General features: G+C 36.5%; 1 protein-coding gene across 1 annotated transcript in view; it reads right to left on the bottom strand.

The window, feature by feature from the left end:
• The window catches only part of PDZD8 (PDZ domain containing 8), a 52,867-nt gene that overhangs the window by 9,232 nt on the left and 18,092 nt on the right, over positions 1-25,543 (bottom strand). Inside the window, exon 3 of the mRNA XM_062496737.1 lies at positions 22,224-22,326. Within this exon, the coding sequence (XP_062352721.1) occupies positions 22,224-22,326 (103 nt within the window). The remainder of the gene's footprint in view (positions 1-22,223; positions 22,327-25,543) is intronic.

The raw sequence follows: 25,543 nt of genomic DNA, 5'->3' as shown, positions 1-25,543 counted from the left end.
TTTCAGCCTACCCTTCAAATTATGACTTGATAATAAATGAAAAGAGCCAAAGACATATTGGAACACAAAACATGAGGAGGATGAAAATCAACTAAATGGCACAGAAGTTAGAAGAAATTTGCTGATAATGAAAGGACATTTATTACCAAGAAACCTTGCTGCAAGGGAGAAAAACTAACAGCTGCACTCAGAAGAAAGGGAAATTTTAACCAATTAGCTATATCATATTAAAGCAAGTTTATTTTAATTTGATCTTATTAATAGCTCTGTCTTATTAGGTCCTGCAAACCTTAGTAGGTATTTAAATAGGAGTGAGACAAAGCAGATATTAGTACTTCATTGTCAGTGACAGGCATACATTCAGTGTATTTTACACTGAAATAGTTAGAGCTAAACTATATCACAGAACATAGAAAATGTACCTTGAAAAAAGAAAGCAAGCAATCCCAAAATTATTTATTAAATACTTGTTAAGATTAAGAGCCAACAAAATAGGAATGACTATATGACTATCGGGGGGGGGTGGGGAGTGATTTCCTTCATGTTTTATTTAAAAAAAAAAAACAAAAACAAACCAAAACCTCAACAATAAAACAAGAGGGCTCAAGCTGTCCATTAACTTTAATAGAACATTTTGATGTGGAGCTGTGAACGTTTGACTTTTACAGGACAATGTCCATAAGCATTAATTCCTCAGGAAGGCTTTAGTTCGTTTATATGCACCAGTGTACGAGGCACTGCAGAGCACAGCCCCAATGCTACTTTCAGTTCAATATTGGACATATGCTCTGAAACAAAATACAGGAGAAAATTATCTTCTGTCTCATAGCCTTTCCTTGCCTCAGCCTTGCTTGTCTCAAAGACAAGCAGTTGAATGTCAGTGAAAATCAATTTTCCTAAACCTTTTCAATCGTACCAGTACTGAACTCCACAGTGATTAATCAGAAGTTTATAGCTTGCTAGTATAATTTAAATTGCCAAATATTTACATGAGTGTCAAAACACAATGTAGTTTTAATCTTCATATGCTTAATAAATTATCAGTCTGAAATAATTTGCAAATACAATGGCATGATAAATAAACACCCCTTTTACAGGCAACAGACAAACATGATGCCATCTCCTTTACTTTTTATTCCAAATCTGTATATATGAAGTTAAATTATTATTTGATTCAGAGATAAGAATGCCATCAATAATACTGTAGTCTCGTAAGTAGAATCTAAGTTAATATTAGATACAGCACTTCCATTCAGAATTTCTAAGATAAGACATAATAAACAATGTCCCTTAATAAATACAGAGATTACAACATCTAGGAAAGTGTGTAAGACAATCTCTTACCAGCAGTGCAATATCGTTCAGCTAAACTTTAAAAACTATTAGGTACATACAAAAATAGAAAAATCACAAAATCAAGTCATAGCAGGATAATTAGAGCATTAAGACTTTTGCTTTTAAAGAAAACTGCTTATTTTCAGGAACTAAAAAGGAAATTGTTGTTTTTATAAGCTTAATTTGACACTGTAAAATCATTTCCAATAGTTCTAAACTTGCTTAACTATTTGTAAGCATCAACATCATAAATCTTTACTAGAATTTAGTAAGCATGTCATTTTCCTTTGAATAAATGCTAAGAAAAGCTTGATCACCCAAGCACAAACAAGAAATCTAATTTTACTGACTTTGTATCAACTAGAACAATACTGTTTTTTCCAAACTGTTCATAGTCCCCATCAGAGGTATGTAACACACACCATGCAGCAGAAACTGAACCCCCATCAGGGCTGTATGACAGATAACTTTTTTTTTTTTTTTTTTGGCCAAACCATCAGAGCTGCCAAAGGGGATCTTAGGTATTCTCGCAAGGTATAGTCTGACGTGTTTTGAGGAAAAAGAAGTGAAAATATCTGTGACTATGTCTGTAAAGTATTACATTCTCCCAGACAACCCTGCATGCCGAGAGGAGAGGAAGGAATATTTCATGTCAAAACCCCCCAAAACATTAAAGTCCAAAAACAGGGAAGCAGTTTCTTCTCTTTGGAAGACTCAGTATTTGTATTATTGAAAAAAGGTTTTTGGCAAACACCCTTAGAACACTGACTTTAGTATTATTGCTTTTTTCAACCCTATTACTGAATACAGTTATTATATATGACCTGCACAGCAAAGAGACTGAGATTATTTACAGGGGAGAGGAGGCACTGAGAGGAAATGGGTATCGGCAAACTCATGATTTGCTCCTTAGAAACACTGGACACAAAAGAAATCAAATAATTTTCTTTTAATGTTCTGGGAGGATTTCAATCTATGCTTTAGAAAAGGAGTAGATGTTTTTCTTCTTCTTGTGACACAGCCCTGAAGCCTACAAAGAGAGCCTGTGCCAGTGTAGCACAAGTATTTTCCAAACCTCTTCCCCAGCCCTCCTGTCCATGGGGCACGATAACCCCAGACGTGTTCTCATGTAAACCTTGACTAAGGAATCCATGATGGCAGAAGCACTTTCATCTCCCAGGCATAGAGAAAACTCCCAATTACAGAAAGAGACACATTTTCTGAGCATTCAACAGCTAACCCTGCTCTTGGGATGCTTAAATAGCTCCGTAGTCAATAAAGGATGCCCTAATGATCAGTTACAAACTGTGTTCATTGTTATGTCTTACACGTGCACAGGTGTAATGATGCAGATGTGTGGATGTGCCTCCATCTCCAGATTTAACCCGTGTACTTCCTTTAGCACACTCAGAAACGTTGAAACACACTGACAGAAGGTTTACATAAAATAAAAAGCTAGAGTAGTAATATTTACAGAATAACTAGACTATACAGTACGACGGTCAGCGAAAAGGAAGGAAATAATCTCTGCAGTCAGATTAAACCTACATAGAAAATTGACTTAAGTTATTTTCCTCCCCACTAGAAAGAGGCATTAATTACAAATCACTCATTAGAAAAAGACTGATGGTAATGTAATGCAAAAGATAACACATTGGCTACTTAAAACATCAGTATACATTACTAGAAGCAATACTCTATTCTAAGAAACCAACATGCACTAGAAAACACATTTACAAACTTGGAAATTAATTTACTGATTTGCGAAATTATTTTTTTCAAATAATTAATAAAAACCTGCTTGAATAAAAATTGGATTTTTTTTCCATAATTGAAGCTAAATTCTAAATCTAAAACTGCTACTGTTCCACAATTTGTATCAAGACTCCTATGACAATAACTAGCCTACTCTTCCTTGCTATGTGATCCTTCCTCCATACCAAAGATACACACATCTTTAGTATCATTCAAGTGGAAATTTTAATGTATTTTTCCATCATTCCCAGGTTTACATTGATCCAATTAATTTCAACAAACATTTTGGTTTGCCCCCCGCCCCATTTTTTTAATACTTTGACAAAACATATTAGACAAATATGTTGAATGAATATGTATTTCTTCTAGATATACAGAATGGTAGGTGAAGGGGGGTGCGCATGATTTTTTTTTTTTCAAAAATAACTAAATTTATTAATGCATTTAAACATGTAAATAAACATATATGTGTGAATAGAACTTCCAATTTAAAAAATCAAAAGGAAGCTATCTGCTGCTTATTAAAAAATCCTGTTGAACAGCAATCCCAATTATTGGTTTTGCACAATTCCTTTTACAGTCATAACTGAACACCTGCCAAAAAGATTTTTATGCCCATTTTGCCTGAAAGAAGAAATTTGATGATACTATTAAAAATGTTAACACACAAAACCAAAATAAATTTGGAAAATCTACTAAAATGGACTGCTATAGTAAGGAGATATCACCAATAAAAATAAAATTTCAACCACATTTTCTTAATTTCTCTTTCTGTTCTGTGCCTCGTATTTGATAGTTAAGCCATTCCTTACTTCTACCCAATGTCCACTGTAGTAATGGGTTGTAATGGGTTTCTGAAGCAGGCTGATCCTTCAAATTTCAGACAGTTTTAATTAACTGGTTTTTTTCTTAACCTGGTGTTCTGCTTTTCTCCACTGCAGCTCTTGATCTGTGCTGAAACCCCGTGAGTCAGGAAGGTTTTTTTCTATTCACAGCTGTCCTGAGCAGACCTCCACTTGCTTAATCCCCCCCAAAAAGTCAACTTTTCACACTGCTCACTTTCTCTCCAAAACCTCTGAACAAGAACACACTCTGCCATGAAAACAATTTTCAGCAGTAAAACAAAGGAATCAGCCAACACTCGAAATCATCGAGACTCATTATTCACACAATTTTTCTAGCACAAATATCAGAAAATATCTTAAAAAAAAACAACAAAAAAACCAAACAAACAAACAACAAAAAAATTTCTTCATCTTCTTTCCGTTAATTCAGCATTGCCCATTTTGCAATTTCTGCATTTTTAACATGCATTTGCATCCCATACCCTATCAGCTCGAGCAGTTTTATAGGACTGGCTACACTTTGAATGTCACTGAATGAACAGCCACCAGCTGTTTTGTGGAATACCACAGAAAACCAGATTTTTGATGACTATAAAACAGTGAAACAAGGGAAGTGGGATGTTCTACCTTTCGCTGTCAATCTTTGCAGCATTGTGAATTGTGGTCTGTGCATGGGGAGACACAACGATCTCAGACAAACACTGCATTCTTCCCATTTGGTTTGTTTTACTCTTAGGAAGAAGTGTACTTATGGACAAAGGTCATGATATTTTCTTACTAGTCATTTTAAATAGCAAGCCAGTGGGACTCATTTTCTGTTCTACACGATAACTTGTAAAACCCAAAAAACACAAGTTACAAAATATGACCCTAATTTCATTCTGAAATGAGTTGCACATTGGACCAAGATCATATTTAAAATAGCAATTCATTAAGGCCACAATATGGCAAATGTTATGCACATGTCTAACTTCACCATCATAAACTATTTGTCTGAAAATAAATGTGACAATTCATCGCAGGAAAATTAAACATCTGCATGTCTTCCTGATGAGCACTGAAAACTTTTGACATCAGCAAAATCCAGAACAGGCTTGTTATTGAACAGGATGAGGAGCTACATCTTATTTTCCTAAATACTTCTGACACATTGCAAGTACTCTTGGGCAAAGTTACTCCTAAAAAATTGCACCTTCCAATTGCATGGTGAAGCAGGTTACACACATGCAAAAAGCAAACTGTTTAGCAATTATCATGAATTGCTGGGGCATTCTTACAGCAATTACAGGACTTGAATGGAGGAGCTAAAGACAAACAAGGCAGCAGAAAACCTGCATTTAACTTTGAAGTGTCAAAAGCAGGTAAAATAAAGGCCTTCAGTTTTAGGCGGAGCTCTTCTTTGCAGAGCAATTTAGCACAAACACCAACACAGCTCTTCTTTAAGTGCTCTTACTCACTGACATCCTTTTAATCTTTATTAAACCCTTTCCTTTGGCTCTGAAGGAATAGAAAAGATCAATTTTTTTTCCCCAATCTCATATATAAGCCTTTGATTGGAAAAAGGCTTCCTCTGATATTGCTTAAGCATTACTTAGTCATTATATATATATATTTTGTGCAAAATTCAGGTAGTCTAATAAGAAATACTGAAATACGGTTACTAAGTTCATTAATAATACCATGTGTGACATCAAACCAATAACAGCTTTACCTTGTTCTGAATCACTGCATTGAAAATTACAGACAAAGGAGATTGATGAGAACCTGTGAGTTTATGCACTGTGAATATGTGCACATGAGAGGGGTCAGCCCAGGGGTTTGTTAATCTCTGAGATGGAAGCTAAAAAACTGAAAACAGTTGAGTGTATGCACTAAAAGTAAACCTTCTAAAACAGCAATTACTTATATGTACCTTGGAAGTGGTGATAAGACAGCTACTATAAATCTTCCTGCAATAAACTCAAAAGATTGGACTATCAGAAAAAGTTCTTTATAATAGAAGTAAGACACAGTGAAGAGTTTTCTCCACACACAGAAACTGCTTGGCAATTTTGACTATCAGTCCCAGCAGCATTAACTACCTGAATACTGACATGGATATTGCCATCAAAACTAAAAATATAAGTTATTATCCACTGGGATTGCAATAATATGCATCATATTCTAGTCTCCATGGAAATAAGATACACAATGTAATTTATATGCACTAAAAAGCAGTAACTCTTAGATTTCAATAATGGGCTTAAAAGTCACATTTTAAAGGGCTTAGAAGTTACTTTTCCGACTGAAAATCTACACTCCCACAAACAAAATATTAAGACAGCAGAAAATACAAATTACACTCTTATCAATAACATGGCCAAAGCAACAAGGACCTCACATGCACCTAGAACCTCCATAATCACACAGTTTGAAATATCATAGCATTTAGGAGAACATTTTGGTTTTTCTGCACTGCAGAAACACTATTTTCTTGGCAACTGGTACATTTCTCATCAACATTAATGGCTAGATGGCTATTAAGGCAAAGCACAAGCCTGAATAATATCCTGTGTGACCCACTGAGTGTTCAGACTCCCACATTCCCACTGAACTAGCTAAACCCGAAGGAACTAAAGCAGATGTAGCAAAATGATCCGTGATCTTAACAGCTCTTCAGAGATTAAATGGAAGACCCATCTGTATCAAAATGAAGTTCCTGTTGCATACAAGCCCCACCCTTTGCCCAGTAAAACCAGACCAACACTTTTCTGAAATTCTGTGTTACCATGGCCAGAAGAAATGAGGATTTATATTTAACTTATTCCAAATAACTGCTGCAAGAAGGCCAAGGTTTTGTATATAATAATCTTTCTGTACCAAGAAAGGCAGCCAAACCACACTGAGTTGTTTTCAATTAAATTCTGGACAACACACTGCAGTATAAACACACAGCTATACACCCAGTAAAGGTTTCCACGACCATACATCTATTTCTGGTTATTTTGTTGAACACATCACATCAAATCAATTTATTTATGGTTATAGGGCACAAGTCGCTGGCAGGCAGTGAAACAGCAGCTCAATGTCACATCTAATTAGTAGCACCAAGACAACAGCACACCTAGAAACCAAATTTTCATTCTGTTACTCATGACCATCGCTTATAAAAACTGCCACAACTATTAAACTGAAAATATCTTTACATCAACTCAGTCAAATATTGACAATTCGCTTTGCAAGAGAAATCAATATCCAGCTCTATCTCCTCTGAACTTGAAAAATAATCCAGATTATTTTTAATACACATAAAGATCAACTCCAAATAGACCCAGAGAATGATTTAGAAACAGAACGTTAGCTGTAAATTGGAATCCACATACCAGCCAGCTTTGCAACCAAGCTTCTAAAAACGCTTCATGAAAACCCAAACATCTGAACTTTTCGTAGAAAGGATCTTTGCAGTGTTCTCTCCACACAATCAACATGACCATGACCGCCTAATAAAAAGTAGGACTTCCTTTCCCTATAGGCAGCTATCTGAATACAAGAAAACAATTTGTGCAACTACATCTTCTCCGGAAATCAATTTTAGATCTCAAACCACTAACACTAAAGCATGTAAAAGAGCTGAAAAGAAATATTCTTCCAGAAACAGCTTATTAGGAGTAAACCCAAAAAAAAAAAAAACCTTACAAGAGAAGAGAACACTACCCTTAGTGGAAATAAAAGTTCCTACCTTCTGACCTTTTTCTTTTTCAGTATCTTCTGACTCAGGGAAGTAATAGATAGCATTTCCTCATTTCCCTTTTGTAAGGTAAGTGAAAGAATGAATAGGAAATTATGTCAAGCTTAAAAACTTCTTTTACTTCAGCACTCACTATAACTTCATACACTCTGGTTTTATGCTCTATTATTTTTAAATTAGCAACATATTTTATTGATAGTTGGTGAAATATATATGAAAAATACCCACGGGATTTCATAAAGCAGTATCTTTCTACTTCCCTTTTTCCCTTTTCTCTTCTGTCACCAGAAACCCAGCTTGCTTGGAACTGTGACCAATTACCTTTTCCAAAGTATTCAGAAATCACTCATTAAATTGAAAATTGAACAATGGATTAGTCAATACCGTACATGGATTGAGGAATAAATCTAACTTTAAAAAAAAGTAATACTGAAGAAGATAGGAATAATTCAGCTTACTTAATAATTTCAATGAGTCTTATTATAAAAGAAGAAGAAAATTGCATCCAAGAAGTTGATGAAAACTTGTGAAGTATTTTGAATACTTAGTTCAGAACATGGTACTATGCTTTTTCAATCATCACTGTAAGGTCATTGGTGAAACAGCCCAAAAAAGGCATCGTTCATAAATAGCACATTCAATACTAAGTATTCAAAAGTCTGAGGTTTCTCTTTTAAAGTGATAATTTAAAAAATATTTCATTTGAAAACCTTCAGGCTTAAGACATTAGGACTCTATAGAAAAAGAACAATGTGCAGTGTGATGAATGCTGAAATACCTCACAGTAAAAAGAAGAGTAAACCCAACAAAATTCCTAATAGCAAAGCTTCAGGATACAAAATTACAAATTTAGTCATCAGCTTGCTCCCAACATTATAAAGCCACTTTCCTCACACTGGAGTTCAATATTTTTATAACCTCTACAGCACACTAAAAAAACCTACCAGAAAAATTATATTCAGTTAGGGTTTAGGGGGGAAAAATAAAGGGGTCATATAGATATGGGAAGGGAAAGGAGACTGGAGATTGGGGAAAAAAAATCAGATCTGGACAAGAAAATTGCAGTTTGTAAATCCATGGCTGCAATTTGATGGCAAAACACTTCTTATTTTCCCATTCCAGTGACCTCTGATTAATAAAACTTAACTGTTTCACATCAACTACCAAGAAACCAATGGATTTAATTTAAAATTGATAATTTTCAATCATTTGCATACAGTGTTAAATTTCTTAATATATTACAATATATTAAGAAAGGAATTGCCTTTTTTGCATGAAGAAGGAAAAAAGAAAAAATTACTTGGGAGCTAAGAAAGTAGAACTATCGATGCTTTATTTTTTTACTTCTTGGACTACTTGGACTTACACCAAAAAGAAAAATCATAATGAATAAACATGTGTATTCATCATGCACAGCTTACCCTTCTTCATGAACTCCTGAAGTCCACAAAAGCAGCCTGTGACTTACGTACTTTCATACCATCTGATCAAGAGCATTGCAAAGTAATTAAACCTCAGGTAAATCTACACTATTAAGCCAGACAAACACCAAAATTAACTGTGATTTAGATGCTTTCAGCAGAAGCATCACTGACTGTCATTTTCATACAAGGACACATTCCTAAACTGAAACAATGTTTTGCACAGAAAGCAGTCCAAGATTAAAAATGGCATGCAAGGATCATAATCTGAATACAATGATAACATCAACTAATGAATTGTTAATAATTATTGAAAGAGATACGGTTTCATTACACAGAGAGAGAAGAGTATTAACTTTTTTTTTGCAGGCCCTCCTCCAAAGCAGCTGCCAGAGCTGTGGTCACAGGGGTAAAGCCAGCCCTGACGGGGACAAGTGGCAGTAGTGGCAACACCCACCCACGGCCAAAGGTGAGCGCAGAGGGATGGGGTGGTGCCACAGCAGCAGGACCCTCCTGGCAGCCAGGCTGTCCTGCTGTGGGGGGACCTGACAGCCAACTCACACCACAGAAACCCTGAGCTTTTCAGCTGGGCTTGCTGCAGCTCTCTGCAAAGCACCCACTTCACAACCCAACATCTTTTTATTTCCCTTTCCCGCCTCTCTCCTCCACCACCAGATTTACAGCCTGCTTGGGACCGTGGCCAGTTACCTTCACCAGAGAATTCACAACTCACTCATTTAATTGAAAATTGAACAAAGAATTTGTCAGCACCATACAATGCCTGAGGAACAAATACAACTTTAAAAAACTCATACAAATAGTGAAGCTCTGAGGACACAGGGTGAAGGAGACTAACAAGGACTACAGCCAAGCTTGGCCACCTTCTTGGTCTAAGTCTCTGTCTGGGTAAACAACTTTTTTTTTCCAACAGAAGTTCAAATTCTATTTTATAAATAACTATGCTTTCTTTAAAAAAATAAAATAAAAAATAAAAAAAGCATTGTACAGGTATACAGACACTCAAAGTATCAAGTATCAAAAGTATCAAGGATCAAAAAAAGTGACATAGCTAAATTAATACAAAGACAAGACTTTTCCAATGTGCAATGAGACACTTTGAAATGGATATCAAAGTTACACCTCCAGATTTCATTGACAGTCACTCAGTTGACATACCAACCTCAAACCTGTGTGGCTAAAATACAATTTTCTGAAATTCTTAAATAACAAAAAATTGCACTACTAACAATAGTAAGTTAAAAACAAATCTATACACTAGATAAAACCCCTAGCCAACATTCACATTACAGAGTATTCAAGATAAATGGGAGCAATACTCAAAAATGCAACTAAAGATATGCTGGGGAAGAGGTGAAGTGATAGAAACTCAAAAAAAAGCTTGTGTGCATCTACAATGCACTCCTGCACATTTTGCATATCAGCCACACACTCCCTTACAGAAAACATAGCTTTAAAGTATTTCTGACCAACTGATAGTTGGCTGCCTGCTCATTCAGCACTCTCAACTCCTATTCCTTCCTTAAGAAATGCTATGTAGAAATGCATGATACCTAGAGATTCACAAAAAGAAGCACACTTTAAAATTCATGACTTATTTACAAAATTTTCACTTTTCAGTAATAACAAATTAATGACTGCTCTCCTATTCTGGTTTTATGCTGCTGCCTCAAGAGAAATCCCACTTAAAAAAATTCAATCTGTTCTACTGACAGTAGAAATTTATACTCCTGCACTTTGCATTTGTCAATACATAACACTTGCAGCTTACCCAGTAATCTGCAGAACTGCTAGACACCAGTCATCAGGAAAGCACACAGCAAGAAAAAAAGAATCTAGCTTTCAAAAGGAAGAATAATCTCTTTCAGAAATTGGTTGATAAAGTTACTCCCCAGTAAAATGCAAAAATAAAAAATAAGAAAGAATGACAAGTTTCAATGTCAATGTCAAAGATTTATTTCTGATACAGACAGAAGAGAAGAAAAAAAAAGGAATTTGCTTGCACTTCTCCCACATTACTTTGCTGAAGAGGCCCAGGATAAAATCTGTCAAGACCCACACAGCATCTTTCCATACACTGTTCTTCCTGCAGCCACAGCAGCATTTCATGGATCTTTTCTATTGTAGATTTAAAATACGTACCTCAGCATTTGAAGAGTTATACACCAGGTTGAGGATTTGGCAAAATCGAAAGAGAATCCTTTGCTCCACTAAATTACTTCTGAATGTGCAGAAAAGTATGTATTGTGTCCAGGACACATTTCCAGTGCCTTTAAAAGTTACTACTTCCATCTGTTAAAACAAATTCCAAAATAAAACTAATCTCTGTAGAAGTAACTTTTTTTTTGTCTTAGTGAGAATCAGGTTCTTAATTTTCTAGTAAACCTCATTTATTTTCATTACAATTACTAGATATAAGGGAATATTGTTTTAATGACCTGTCATTAAATCTGTTCCTCCTAGCAGCTATTTTTAAAGCTCAAGAATTAATTACAATTCCTGGTTACCTCAATCATAGGCAACCAAGACTTTTGGTTCCTCATCCACTTCTACACATCAGTTGGCAAGAATCTGAATGCCTCTACTCACAACAGCGGCCAAGAGCTTGCTTCTAGTTATTACAAACATTTTTAGAATGCTTCCTATTTCAGATACTTTTCCAATAGTGAAAGCTTCAAGAAATCCAGTGGAAATACAAATATTTATCAAGATTGGCAAAAAAACTTGTTTAAAAAAAACAAATTCTTTTCTCAAATATTGTTTTGCAAGAAGTAAAAATCCCTCATAGAAGTTCCCATGTTTTGGCAAAACACCCACTGTGGCCAAAATGAAGAAGTTTAATATTACTTTTTCCAGCGGGTCTGTACCTCAGATGTAATCTTGATGCAATTTATTTAAGAATTTTTAGGCTAAAACTGCCTCCAGCCTTGACTGCCTGCTACACAAAAAGTTTATTCCATCTGAAGCCATTCCTACAGATACATTCTTAGGCTAGTCTGAAACCTAAATTAGTCTTTTTGTGAATTATTTTTATTTAACTAGTTGAAATCAGATCGTTCTGCAGTCCTCCTCTCCCTGCATAACAGCACAGTCAGTCACATACTATTTAGCAAAAGTGAAAACACAATTTGAAGAAAAAAGGACTTTTTACCAACGGGCACTGCCTGGCTGTGCTCAGGAAGAGGAGCTGAGCCAGCTTGGCACTGACCTGGCTGGAGCTGGGACCAGATTACTTCCAGAGGTCCCTTCCATTCTAAATCACTGACTTGGCTCAAACAGATACCACTTTACTCTTGCTTTGGACTATATGAATATATGTATAGATAAAAAGAAATGCTTGGAGTCAAGCCAATTTTTCTGCTGAATGTTTCTGACAGTACAACCACATATTTCCTGGGAGTTTCTCAAACCTGTAAATAACATACATTAATCAAGCACTTAAAAAAAAAAATCTACATTGGCCAAGTATTCACAGCTACTCTACTCCCATGAGCTGACTTATTCTTGTCTTACTTCCTCTTCTCTCTGTTTATGCAGAACGGGTGCAGGCATTATCTATCACTGCACATGGTCTCCTGCACCAAGCTGACAGTCACTATTTGCTCTTCCTGACTGCTGAGCACAGAGCACAGTTTTTAGTTCAGGCCAGCCTTGTGCTCTGGAGGCAGAACTACCCACGGTCCCCAGCTCCCGTGCTTTGATTAGCATTAGGAAGTGCTCGTGCTCCTGGAACACACCAAGTGCATTCCCTGCAGAGGAAGGTGCAGCAGTGTGTCAGCAGTGGTGCTTTAAATGCTAATATTGACTGAGTATTCCAGGAGGACAGAGCAGAAGCAGAGCCCAGCAAGATGTCCAGGACTGTGTGGAAGTTCTGCCCCCAGCCCCGAGGCTGTACCAGCTCTAACAGGGGCAGTCTAAGCACCCTACTGTCCACTTTGCTTGAAAATCCGTTCTCCAAACTTCCTCTCATTTATTTATATGTACATGCCCATAGAGAGAGCATGAGTACATTCTCTACATGAGTCTGGAATCCAGAAATGGAGTAATTGCCATATTGGTGTGCTTCCTAGTCCCCAAGAACAGACCATACAGCTGAAACAGAACCAGACACCACATTTCACAGAAATACCAGTGACTGAACAGCAGTTTGTCACTTAAGCAAGTTACTCGCTGTACACTTAACTAGTCCAGCAAAATCCTACTGCAAATGTGCATCTCATTTAAACCAGTGGAAATCACTGGTTTGAAAGGGGGAGATTTACAATGGAGATGAACCACATGTTTGTTTGCATTGAAACTTCTGAACACAATAATCCTATGCTCCCTTCACATTGTTATGTAAAATTATTGTTTTTAGTTTACAAGCTGCTGTACGGACTATTCCTGATATATTCCCACAGATGTGTGATTTAACTACTGTGGAACCTAGAAAGAGATTTCTGCAATTGCTCTCTAAACATCAACTTTGTTAATTCTTGACTCTGCTGATGAACTTCAGGTGAGCCAATTCCAGTTTCTCAAAGGTCACTTATTGTATTTGCAAGTATCTACATCTTTTTAATGCATGGTCAACTTATCAATCAGACTTCCTTATACATTTAACTGAAGTAGAGCAACTGACATTTTTCATTATATATATATGTTAATGTACTTATATTTGTGCACAACTTATACATAAAAAGTGCATATGCATATTTATAATATATATGTTTTTAGATTTTTTTTTATAATTTTAAAAACGCAAGAAACAAAACACACCAAAAATATTTCTGCATATCTGCCTCAAGTTTCTTAATTCTTTTCTCTCCTTCAGCCAAGGAAAAGCTAAAGCTTTGATTAACATCAAATGGATCTGAGGATGCACAGACACGAAATTTGTTCCAAACTAAGCATCTAAAAATAGAAATGGATGACATAAGTATAGATCTGAATATGCTGAGTTTTAGTTAAAGTATCTATGAAGACACAATTCATAAATTCTATTTGTCCAATACCTATTTACCCAAACTCTGACAGAGACAGCCTTTTACCAGACTGCATTAAGGGAAATGCTCCATTTTCTAAGGATGATTTTCTCCTGATCACTTCTGATCTGCAGGTGGCCTTTGCAGAGCATCATTCTGTTCCCTCTAACCTTAACACATCAGGTGACCTTTCAGTCATTTCATTTGTATGACGGGAATTGGCAATTCCAGGTTTGATCCCCAAGGCTTTTCCAGGACAATTGCTGCACTGCCCACTCACAGTATTCTCTTATTGCTCTCTGCCATCATTACAGAGCTCTGGGAGAACATGCACTGCGCTTGTCTGAGGACATTTTTGCTTATACTTTTTTTTTAAATTACAGAAACCATTTTTAAGATTCTCAGTCACCATTAAGAAGCACTTATCTTGCACTGATAATTTTCTTAATATTCACTTTTGCCTACAAAGTGAGATTCCACTCCTGCGACTCTACAGACATATAACAGTCACAGTAACTGGTAATGCAGTAACCAGTGAAAATTAAAACAACAATATAAATGCATCACTGCTCTCATTCCCTCTGTTTGGCCTCCACATGTTGTAGCATGTAACTTGTAACACTGAGACAAGCACATAATTTCTGGTTCAGCTTGTGATTGAAGAGTGAGAAAGAAAAAAGATAAACAGTCATTTAATTAAAACAGTCATAACAATTTGAGATAACCAGTTAAATAATTACATTCTAGGAAGGCAAGATGTGACACATGGAACAACATTGCATAACCTCGAGTCCAAGAATCTGAACTGCTTAAAACATTTAACTTCATAAAAACAGTTACAATACATTAGTGTATTCAGAATAAGGAATTCCTCCCACAAAATTAAAGGCTTTCTTTGCAGTCAGTCAGTGCACTTTATGCCTGCATTTTGACACTTGAACCAGAGAATTTAAAATGACTAGACATCAACTAACTATTTGTGGTGTATGAAAATTCATTTATATCCCACTGAAGAGCATCAAATACCTGTGTTAAAGAATGGTAGGCTTAATAGTTAAATAATTAATATAAATAATCATTTTACAGTTATTAACTAAGGATATTTTAAAAAATTGCCATTCCAAATTTCTTGCTAGTCTGCAACCTGATGATGCTTTTGTTTAAGATAATGTAATTGTTAATTTAGCCAGTGTAAACGAAAAATAGGAACCAGAACCAAGCAGCTGAGATATCTTGTATGGTCTTCTGAGTAGTTATTAATGCATTGATAGTGCATTAATACAGGTGAGTTGTTCATACTCGGAAGCAAGGATAAGATCAGATTCCTGAAGGGCAGAAGTTAAGCCTCAGCTATTCTGTGACAACTACAAGCACTTCCCTATCTTTTGACAATTTACAGAAACTCCAATGTAATTTTCTCTTCCTTAACTGCAAGATGAACTTCCAGATGATGAACTGCTTGTGGCAGCAACGCTCAGACACAAGTTCCCACCGAGCAACTCACAGTCAGAAAAGAACAACTCTGCAACTCTGTCAAGTGAAACCTGCACACATCTCACACAGATTTTGGAAGGTGACTGGTTTTCGGAGAGTTTGTGAGCACCAAGTGCCAATACCTTGCTATCTCTTAACAAATATTTTTACTCAGAGCCATGGGCCTCTTTTCCACAACTTTTTACCCACTCCTGGGCTTTCTCTCTGGAAAATGGTTCTGTTCAGTAATTACACATTCAAGCACAGACTCCCCTTTCTTCATTATTTTGGGAGACATAGCTGCTCACCAATGGAAGGCAAACAGCTGTCAGCCTGCCCAACTTGATGAGGTCCTGATTTGGTAGGGAAACATTGCAACATCATTAAAATCCATACAGATGAGTAAAATAGCTCCAATCCATTTACTACCCCCTTAGCAAGAACAGATCCCAGCCTCTCAGTCTGAAAAGAAAAAACCTTTATTAGGAAAAGGCTAGCTATTATAAGGTTATCAGAGAAAATATATTTAAAAAGTAAACTGGAAGGCTGAAGAGGAAAACAAGCTGCATATCAGTGAGAATAGAGCCATCTTATTTTTCCAAAGGTGGCTGTAGATATCTATGTTTAAGTAAGTCCCTCCCCTTCCACTTCAGCCATGTGAGGCAGCCTCCAACCCAAGCTGCCAGCTCATCTGGCCATGCACCTTTGCAATAGGATGGAACAAAATAACTGAAAAAATCATTGCAGAAATGCTGAATTACCCAGGAACCACTCTGTGTACTCTGGTCAATAAAACACTGTTATCTCTCTTACAATAAGCCATACTGTTTATACAAACAAAATTAGCTTTCATGCATCAGCCATCTATTTATTTAGCAAGATCAGCTATCACTGTAAATCAATTTCTTTGCAAATGAGAAAGACAGCTGCTGTAAAACCTACTTAAAACTATTTACTGTATTCAGTATTTGGACATGTTGCAGAACAGGCAACAAGACTAGGGGGAAAGAAAAAACAGCCACCAACATCATGTCTGGTGACATTCTGAAACAGTCTTCACTTTTACAAGCACTTCTAAGGAAAAGGTATAATTTACTGTTTATTTAATAATTACGTATCTTTAAATATGAAACAGTACATTAAAAAGTATGACAAGAAAAATTTACAACTGAAAGGCAAACTGGGTACTATTAGAATGATACATAAAATAGAACTCATAGAATCTGTACTACAGGTTGGCTATTCCAACAGTAAAAACAGAAAAAAAGAGTATTCTTTTCATATCAGCCCCATATAAAGTACTAAAAGAACAGAACTAATCCCTGAGCAAGCCTGAAGTTTCATGTAACTTTTGTTCTAGAGAAGTCATACAGGAAAGTCTTCCTAAGGACAATTCACCAAACATAACCATCTAAAAGGCTGGAGCCTCTTTCATGACTCTGATGAATCAGGAGGTCACTGCCATGTTTTCAGAGGTCAACACTTCACAAAATACCATCTTGGAAGACTTCAGCTGGATAGACAGTATCACCAATGGTATCTGCAATACAGCTTGGCTACAAAATCCCATGGAGATTTCAGCTGGAATTAAATGGCTTCAAAACAAACACAAGACAAGTATCTGGTTGCAGAAGAACTCCTAAATCCAAGGACCATGAATTAGCCTTGCTGGCAGTTGTCAAAGTAAGAGCTGGGGATGGGGAAGTGCAAGAACAGAGAACACTAAGCACTGCTCAGCACAGCTTCTCACTCACATTATTTTATTCATTAGTCTTTTCATCTACTATTTTAAATTTGAGACTCCGAGTCAGATTCATTGCAAGCAGTCAATATCTGCAGCACTCCAGGAAAAATCACAATGTCAAATTTGGACATAGGAAGAAAAAGAGAAGGGAAGCCCCAGACTTGGATGCACATGCTACATTTAGTACTGTCTGCTGCCAAATGCCAGTGTGGCAAGTTCCAGGTGCTGCCTGCCCCAAGGAGGGTGTTCATGGCCAGGAAGCAGCACAAGACAGCTTCTGATGAGCAGCTAAGAAAAATAACTGCTCATCAGAAGCACTAGGTCAGACTGTGACTGGAATGATGGGACTGGTTCTAAAGAACTATCTGAATATACACTGAAATAAACCCCTCTGTCAGTGGGGTTTTGGTGGGGTTTTTTTTAATATTCATATTCAACAGTCCCTAAGCAATGAAGAACTACAGTGCATTTCCATAGAAGGTTGTTCATTAAATCACAGTAAAGCTTTCTGAAGCCCCAAGTCAAAAAGCTTAAATGTTTAGGATGAGACTGAAAAAATCCTGATGGCCTTCAAGTTTATTTGAAAGACAGATTACAGAATATTATGTAAGGCACAAATCTCAGAACTATTCCCCATTGTATTTACAAATATTACCGAGTTTTACAAGATCATGAATTTTCATAAAAAGTGACATTTTCAAAAAGCTTTTCTTGCTTTAATCCTCCTTCTTTCTTTTGATAGGATTAAATGCTGAAATGGCAGGCTGTTAAATAAGCAGAGGGGAATGCCAACTGAGAGGCATTTAACTCCATGTATTCACAAATTAACATTTCACAGTTCCTTTAAATTTTGACATTATAGTTTAGTACCTTCAGGCAACTCATTTTAGAAGGTGCTGGATTTGATTTACATTATTTTTCATTTCAGATTCATACGTTATGGTACTGGAATACCTTGAAGTTTCCCTTAATCCCTGATAAAGGAAATCTAGTTTTATGAAAAGCTGAGAAATATTGCTCTTTTTTTACTAAAACAAGATTGAAAGATGGTGTTACAGGTCCTCCCCTTGAGTTAATCCAGTGCTGACCACAATGTTCAGAATGCACTGGAGAAAACATCAAGCAGTATTCATATAAAAAACACTGGGATGCTTACCGTAATTCTTTAATTCTTTTTATTATTGGATTACTTTAGGAGTATTTGTGTGCTTCTGAGACAACTGCTGCAAGACTGAATCCTATGGGCTACCAGGTGTAGCATTTTAGATGGGAATTTTTGCTTTGTAGAACATGAAATGCAGTTTCAGTGTTGCTAAAGTTACTATTTATTGAAGAGATTTTTAAAAAATTGTAACAAACAACCCTCAGCCCCACCAATAATAACTCCCCCCCCCAATACTTACTCACTGTAGAAATAAAAAAATGTGGAGAAATATGAACCTGTGGCTATTGTTACAGAACCACCTCAGACAACATAGTTGACTCCAGAGTTTAAAGGTGTTCCCTCATATTTTTCTTGGGTCATGTAACTTATTTCATTATCAGTACTGGTTCTCTTGTGCTCTGGTATATCTATAAAAAGGACTTTAAGAGAAAACTTGGAACAGATACATTTTTGGTGTGCAGTTGAGAACCTCTGCCCATTACTTCATACTACTACAACCAGTAAAAAGCACAAACCATTTACAGTTTACATATGTTTTCTGGGTATAAGCCTATCAGAAAATACCAATCTCTTTGCAATGGTTTCTACAATTTCTAGAAAACTACCTAATCTTTATCAGAAAAATCAGTATGTAGCTAAAAGAAACAGTCAAACAAAGATTTGAAGAGCAGTTCATAAGAAACAAGATTCTCACTTCAAAACAACTGCATTTTTGAATCATTCTTCTCTACAAAGGTGGATCCAGAGAAAAGCACCAGCATCTATAAAGCAGTCCAGGGTTCTCAATGCACTGGGTACTCAAAAAGCTACCTCAGGTGTCTGCTACTCCTACTTCAAGTTCATTCCATGTCCATTCTTCTGCCAGTTCTAAAGAAAGCAGACTATGTTTTCCTTTTATACATAAAGAAACTTTGATTTCTGCTGAAAAATCACGCTGTTCTTTCACAACACTACACAGGAAGTGCTGACTACACAGTGTGACTGGTAAAGTCACAACAAGAATCTCACCAGGGTGGAGAGGGCACAGGGTTCACTCTGAACAGATGTGCTCCAAGGGAAAATAGAACAATTCTTTTTGTTTGCAGAAATCAACCTGGTACTGCTGACTGGCAGTCCAGTGGACATAACCATCCACATTTATGATACAGCCTCCACTTCAGACCTACAAGCATGCCTCTCATTATTTAGATATCTCATGGTTTAACCACAGAACACCTGTCTGGTAATCCAATGCTGCTAATGCTAATTACTGCATCCTATCCATACCTTATTTTTACATAGCAATGCACTGATTAATGTTAATTCCAGCAGCATGTACTAGTAATTAAGGTATTTCAGGATGTGTGTAGGTTTCACATGGGAATGTGCCAAATCACTCTGAAGTCTTACTCATGTTTCAGATTTGACAAACATAAGCCTGAGACACATATGTATTGTAACAGACACTTCAATAATGCTCCTGTTATATTCAATAACATAGCATCTTTTTTCAAAATCAATTGTGACATCTACTAATGTTCCATAAATTCTGGGATCAGATTAAAATCTTGCCAAAATTCATTACAAAGTATTAAACCTGTCTAATCTTTTATCACTACTACTAACACAATAAAAAGAATGAAAATGTCAGGAAGTATAGAAAGTCATGAGAATTTTCCTCAGGAACGTTGTAGAACATAGCTGAATCAGGGGATTTATTGTCATGCCTTTGTGAGCCTTGTGTAAGTTAGACCCTGTTAAACCAGAATGTATCTTTTAACTTTCCACTTCACCCTTGTCTGCTATTTTTCCTTCATAGTTTCTGAAGTTATTTATTCTAACTCTAACATCTCAAGTAAGTATTGCGCATATGAGCATTACAAAAAGGATGTAATACTAGAAAGATATTAAGTATGGCCACCAGCTGACTCAGCTAATACTGCATTAGGGCTAATAATCACAACTAAGGATAGAAGTGAACATTTTGTTTGGAAAAATAACATATTTTTTTCATTATAACTTAATGTTTAACTACTCACATGGTTAATATTTCTGAAAAGAACAAACTAAGTTCCAGTGCTAAATGTTCCTATTTTGTTGAGGACCTTTGAAAATAGTCTTACCACTCAGTGTGAAGTCCTAACATTTTGTAACTTAGCTTGCAAATTTAACTGGATTTCCTATGGAAAAGAGATTTCCATAATTTCACATCTGTTGAATACAAATTGAGAACCAAAAAAGTAGTTCTGCAAGTTGTTAATTTTCAGTTTCCATATTGTCCCATACTGAGACTTTCAAAAGCAGGATCTTTAAAGCAGGCCACCTTCCCAGGGGCCTTAAGTTCAAGGTGGTTGAGCACAGTGAATTCTCCAGTGCCAGCTGAGCTCGAGATGCAGCAACCCAAGCTAAGGAGTCCTGCTCTCTGGCCATGTCTGCACACACTTAATGAAGGACTGCACCACAGGATGCACAGAAAACCCTCCATACATTGTGGGCCAGATTTCCAAAAACATAGGACATTTTCAAAACCTGCCATTTCATTTAAAAACCTGCCATTTCACTTTAGATATTGACACAGAAGATGAGTTGTTAAGAGTCTCTCCCTGAGTACTTTTCCATAGTTTTAATAGGAGCCATTCCACCCTCACTCGTTTACTCCTGCTGCCATCTGCTGTCACAGACACATCAGTGCCACAGTGTCTGTGGAGCGATTTTCCTTTTCTCTTCTGTTAAAGCTTAAAAGAATGTGTTACAACACTGCTACTCAACCTCTAAAAATAATCACATGCTAATTTGTCTAGAGGAGTGTACTGGTAAATCAATGCATTGCCACCTTCACTGCCAGAGCATCAACCCTGCAGATCTGTGCTTGTTTTCTCACACAGCTGTTGCTCAGCCATACACCCTTTTTGGCAAAACATAATATAAAGTTAGCTGAAAACAAGCTGAAAATGGCATTTGTTATAAGGATTTTAGACCAAATGCAAAGCAAAATTTAAAGGTGGAAAACTGAACGAGATGTTGATTCTGGATTCTTGCAGCTCCAGTGCTGGATGCTGGTCTCCAAACACAACTCCAGTCAGATGTAACAAAGGCACAGGCTTAAGTTAGTGGCACTCAGCAGAGGGTAAAATGCAGGACAGGGATTTTTGTTCCACTGATTTCTTTACATGAAACCAACTGTTAACATGAAGTCTTTTTAAAGCTTTGGGGGGTTTTCTTCAATAAGCACACTACTTATTGCTCAGCACAAGCCCAATTCAATTTGATTACCAACACAATATCCCTCTAATGTGAAACTGAAAGGCTCTTTCATACATCACACCTCTTCTTTGAAGAAATAGAAAAAAGATCATTCTCACCCTCACACACACAAAAAAAGGCAGGCAATCTGCAGGCTGTATGCTGCTAAACACCTGTTATCAAGTGCAATAATTAGTAAAACACTACCTTACAATACTTACAGGCAAAGCCAGGTGAATCTTACTGCTCTCTAAACACTGCCCCACCCAAATATAAGAGGAGTATAAAATGCATATTTTCCATTATTTGTTTTAACACAGCTGGACAGCTGACAGTATATTCAAACCAGGCACAGTTGTGAGAACTGAACACAGTATTATCCATACATGGTAATTTGATAGTGGACTAAAAAGTAAATAACTGGTCTGCTATGGTTTGGGTTTGGCTTTTTGTGTTGTATCACCCATTTGATTGCCTAAAGACACAATTTGTAGACAATTATCAAGAGCATTAGACAAACTGCAATATGCAAAGATGACACCTTTTTTTTTTACCGTTTTAATAGAACTTCTTGATTTTTCTTCCCAAACATTACTGCTCAGCTCCATGGTGCAATGAACATTTGTTTCTCTTTCATAGGATCCAAACACCAGTAACCTGAAACAGAAAAGCCTATTGTAAGAACTGCAATACCATTACATATATCCCAGATAGCACATTAAATTCCCTGTTCTTCATCTATACACTATTATTACCAATGTGCAGATGCAGAAGTCCAGAGAGAACAGACTGCACGGGCACGGCCTTACACCAAAGGAAAGACACTGCCACCCTCTAGTGGAAGAACTCAAAAAATATAAAATATAACAGAACGCTTAGCTAAGGGGTTTTTTTGAGTTGACTTTTTTCCTCCAGTTTTTATTTTTTTCCTTTGTTTGGTTTTTTTTATGGTTGGTTGGTTTGTTTTTAAATAAAGTGTTCACTTCGCATTTTTCCATGAAGAGCTTTTGTTTTAAGAAGAGCAAGAACAGCCACCAGTCTTCCACTTTAGTCCTAAACAACACAATGTGAAGCTCTTGTTAGTTTAATAGAGTGCTACTGCAGATTAAAGTCAGCTTACTACTGCTTATATTCGTATTTCACTAAACTGGGATCTTCTTATTTATGATTTTTGTAACATTTAGAACAAAGCATTATGATGATTATGCATGATACCCTAGTCCAGAAGGCTACCAAGATTTCCAGACAGATATTAGTACTAGAAAAGAAGAAAAAAAAGCCAGATTATAAACTTTAGGCTACAGAACAGCAATCAAGTTGTTCACAGCTTATCTCACAGTAGCTGGAAGCAGATAAACATTTTGAAATAAAAACTTCAAACAAACCTTACTCATTCAAAAGAGCGGTTAGATTTTAATTCCCCTTAAACTTTTTAGATACATTTGACAAGAACAGTTTAAGTTTTCATCCCAAGTATCTTATTTGTGATTGTGATGTGTTATACAACTCTTGAGATGATACAGACAAAAGCTGTCAGAAAAATATGTCAATTTTCTGTTTATCTTGACATTGTTAAATAATGATCCTAGGTTAAATACTTATAATCAGGAAGTACTTCATGCATACTTCATTTCAGATGTGGAGATTTGTAGTAAACTTACTGAGAAAATTAAGTTATTGAAGACAACTTTCACCCATAATTAGAACTGGTAAAATTAAGACAACCCAGGGGCAAACACCTCTCTGACTGTGACAGCTCTCAAGCTTGCTTCTGCTCACTAAGACACACTCTTAGGGAATTTTTCAGGGGTACTTATGGCCCCTCTAAAATATCAGCACAGGATCTATTTTGCTGTAGTGGATCGAAAAACAAGCACATGAGATAGCTCAAAACAGGAACAGAACCATTTTTAGCCAGAACTGCAACGTAAGTCACAAGCAAAACAAAGAGCCATGTTGAGATTTCACCTTCCAGCAGGACAACAGCACCTGCTAACCTGCTGGAAGGTGAACAAACACATCACAAGACAGCCAAACTACACATTCAAATTGTAAAGAGCTCTTCATGCTGGAATTTGGAGCCCAATTTACTATTTCAAAAAGACAAAGGCAAAATTTTAACTTCTGCTACACTAAGAAAATTTTTGTTTGAACAGTATCTCCACTAATATGCAAACAAAGGTGCTGTACCCTGTAAGACAGCTGCACATAAAGACTGACTTTAGTATATATGACTATATATTAAAGAAATATCTATATCCTACAGATTGAAAAGTGCCCACTTTATGGCAGTTTTGGAAGTGCATTCTTGCCCAGTAAAATCAGACTTTATTAGCTTTGTTACTTTCTTCACAGTGTTTCCTTTAAAAAAGAAACCAAACCAAAATGTAACTAAATGTAGCTTTTGCTTTTCCCTTTTTCTCAGAAGTTTTAAGATGATGACAGATAACAGCATTTTTGCAACAATTAAGTTCTTTGAGGGCATCAGACTTTCTGAAAACTCAAGATTTTTGTATAAATCAGATAAATATTTGCAAGACATTTTCCTTATTAGTTCTTTACACCAAAGTTCTCATTCTTTCATTAATTTATGAGCAAATTTGATTTTTCTTTCAACAGCATGACAGCAGAAAATTGCTATGGTCAAGCCTACAATTAGAAAAGAAGGGCGAAAAGTGCAAGTATTTGGTGATGTGAAGAGTATAATTTTATTACACAAGCCATTTATAACATAGAAAAAGTTTGCTAAATATTTTACCACTATAGTTTCATCACTGATGTCCAGATTTAAATGGGAGAAGCAGCAGAACTCCATTAACTTACTAGATGGAAGAATTCTACTTCCAAATTCTGTAAAGGTCATCTACTGAGAAAATTTATAAAACCTTCTGAGGCACTGAGGAAAACTGGAAAACCACACAGAAATTAAAGTGATCTTTCATTCTGGAATGAGAATGAGAGAAGGAAAAACGTTCAGGTCCCTCTGGCAGATGTAAGTGCAAAAGCCCTGGATGTCAGCACCCAGTGCTGCACTGGGAATTGGCCCAGCCAAACTTCACACCACTTCTAGAGGGCTGATGAAAAAGGGAAATTTGATCACTGTTACTTTTATGTATAATAGTGTATGTTTCTTCTTCAACTACCAAAATTCTCTGTTTCTACCTCATCAATATCTTCAGATGCAAATTAAACAAGAATATTTACTCACTGAGGGACTCTACGGACAGCAGTTGTAGCTGTTTAGTTCAAGAAAAGAATGGGACAACTGGAAGGTCTGAGGAATTACTGTGGGTCCAACAGTAAGATTATCTTGGCTGAGAAGTGTCTGTTGAGACAACTTTCAAGTGTGTGTTGAAAAATTCGACGCTGCATAAAACACTTGGATTATGTCAGACCTGACAAATCAGCAACTGCATCCTCTCCCAGCCATCTGATAACCATCTGTGACTGCTGGAAGTACTGGGAGGTCAGATGATGATGTCAGACTGAGCAATATGAGTTCTCAGTGCAAAGAAACTCAAGAGTGGATGCTGCACAGTGTTTCAGGTTCAGGAAAGACAACATTTAAAAGATTACTTTCCAAACCAAGAACAACTGCACACAGTGCAAGGTGGCAATTTGGCCCTCGTGATAAAAACAAATGTAACACTAGGCTGAAATTGAAGAGTTGCTATGAAGAGAGACCAGAGTTTCCTTACTCAGTACAGTCAAAGGGGAAATGCTCCTGGTGGCCAAGGAATGCAGTTATTTAGTATCCTTGGATCATCCACAGAAAACACCACAAAGATAGAGAGACAGGTAAGAAGGAATTTTATCACAAAAATATAACCTCTGCAGCCACCACAGAAGCCTTAGAAGCAGATTATCTTCAGGA

The sequence above is a fragment of the Cinclus cinclus genome, chromosome 7 (genome assembly GCF_963662255.1).
Source record: "Cinclus cinclus chromosome 7, bCinCin1.1, whole genome shotgun sequence".
Taxonomy (NCBI): domain Eukaryota; kingdom Metazoa; phylum Chordata; class Aves; order Passeriformes; family Cinclidae; genus Cinclus; species Cinclus cinclus.
This window is presented reverse-complemented; position numbering and strand designations above follow the sequence as displayed.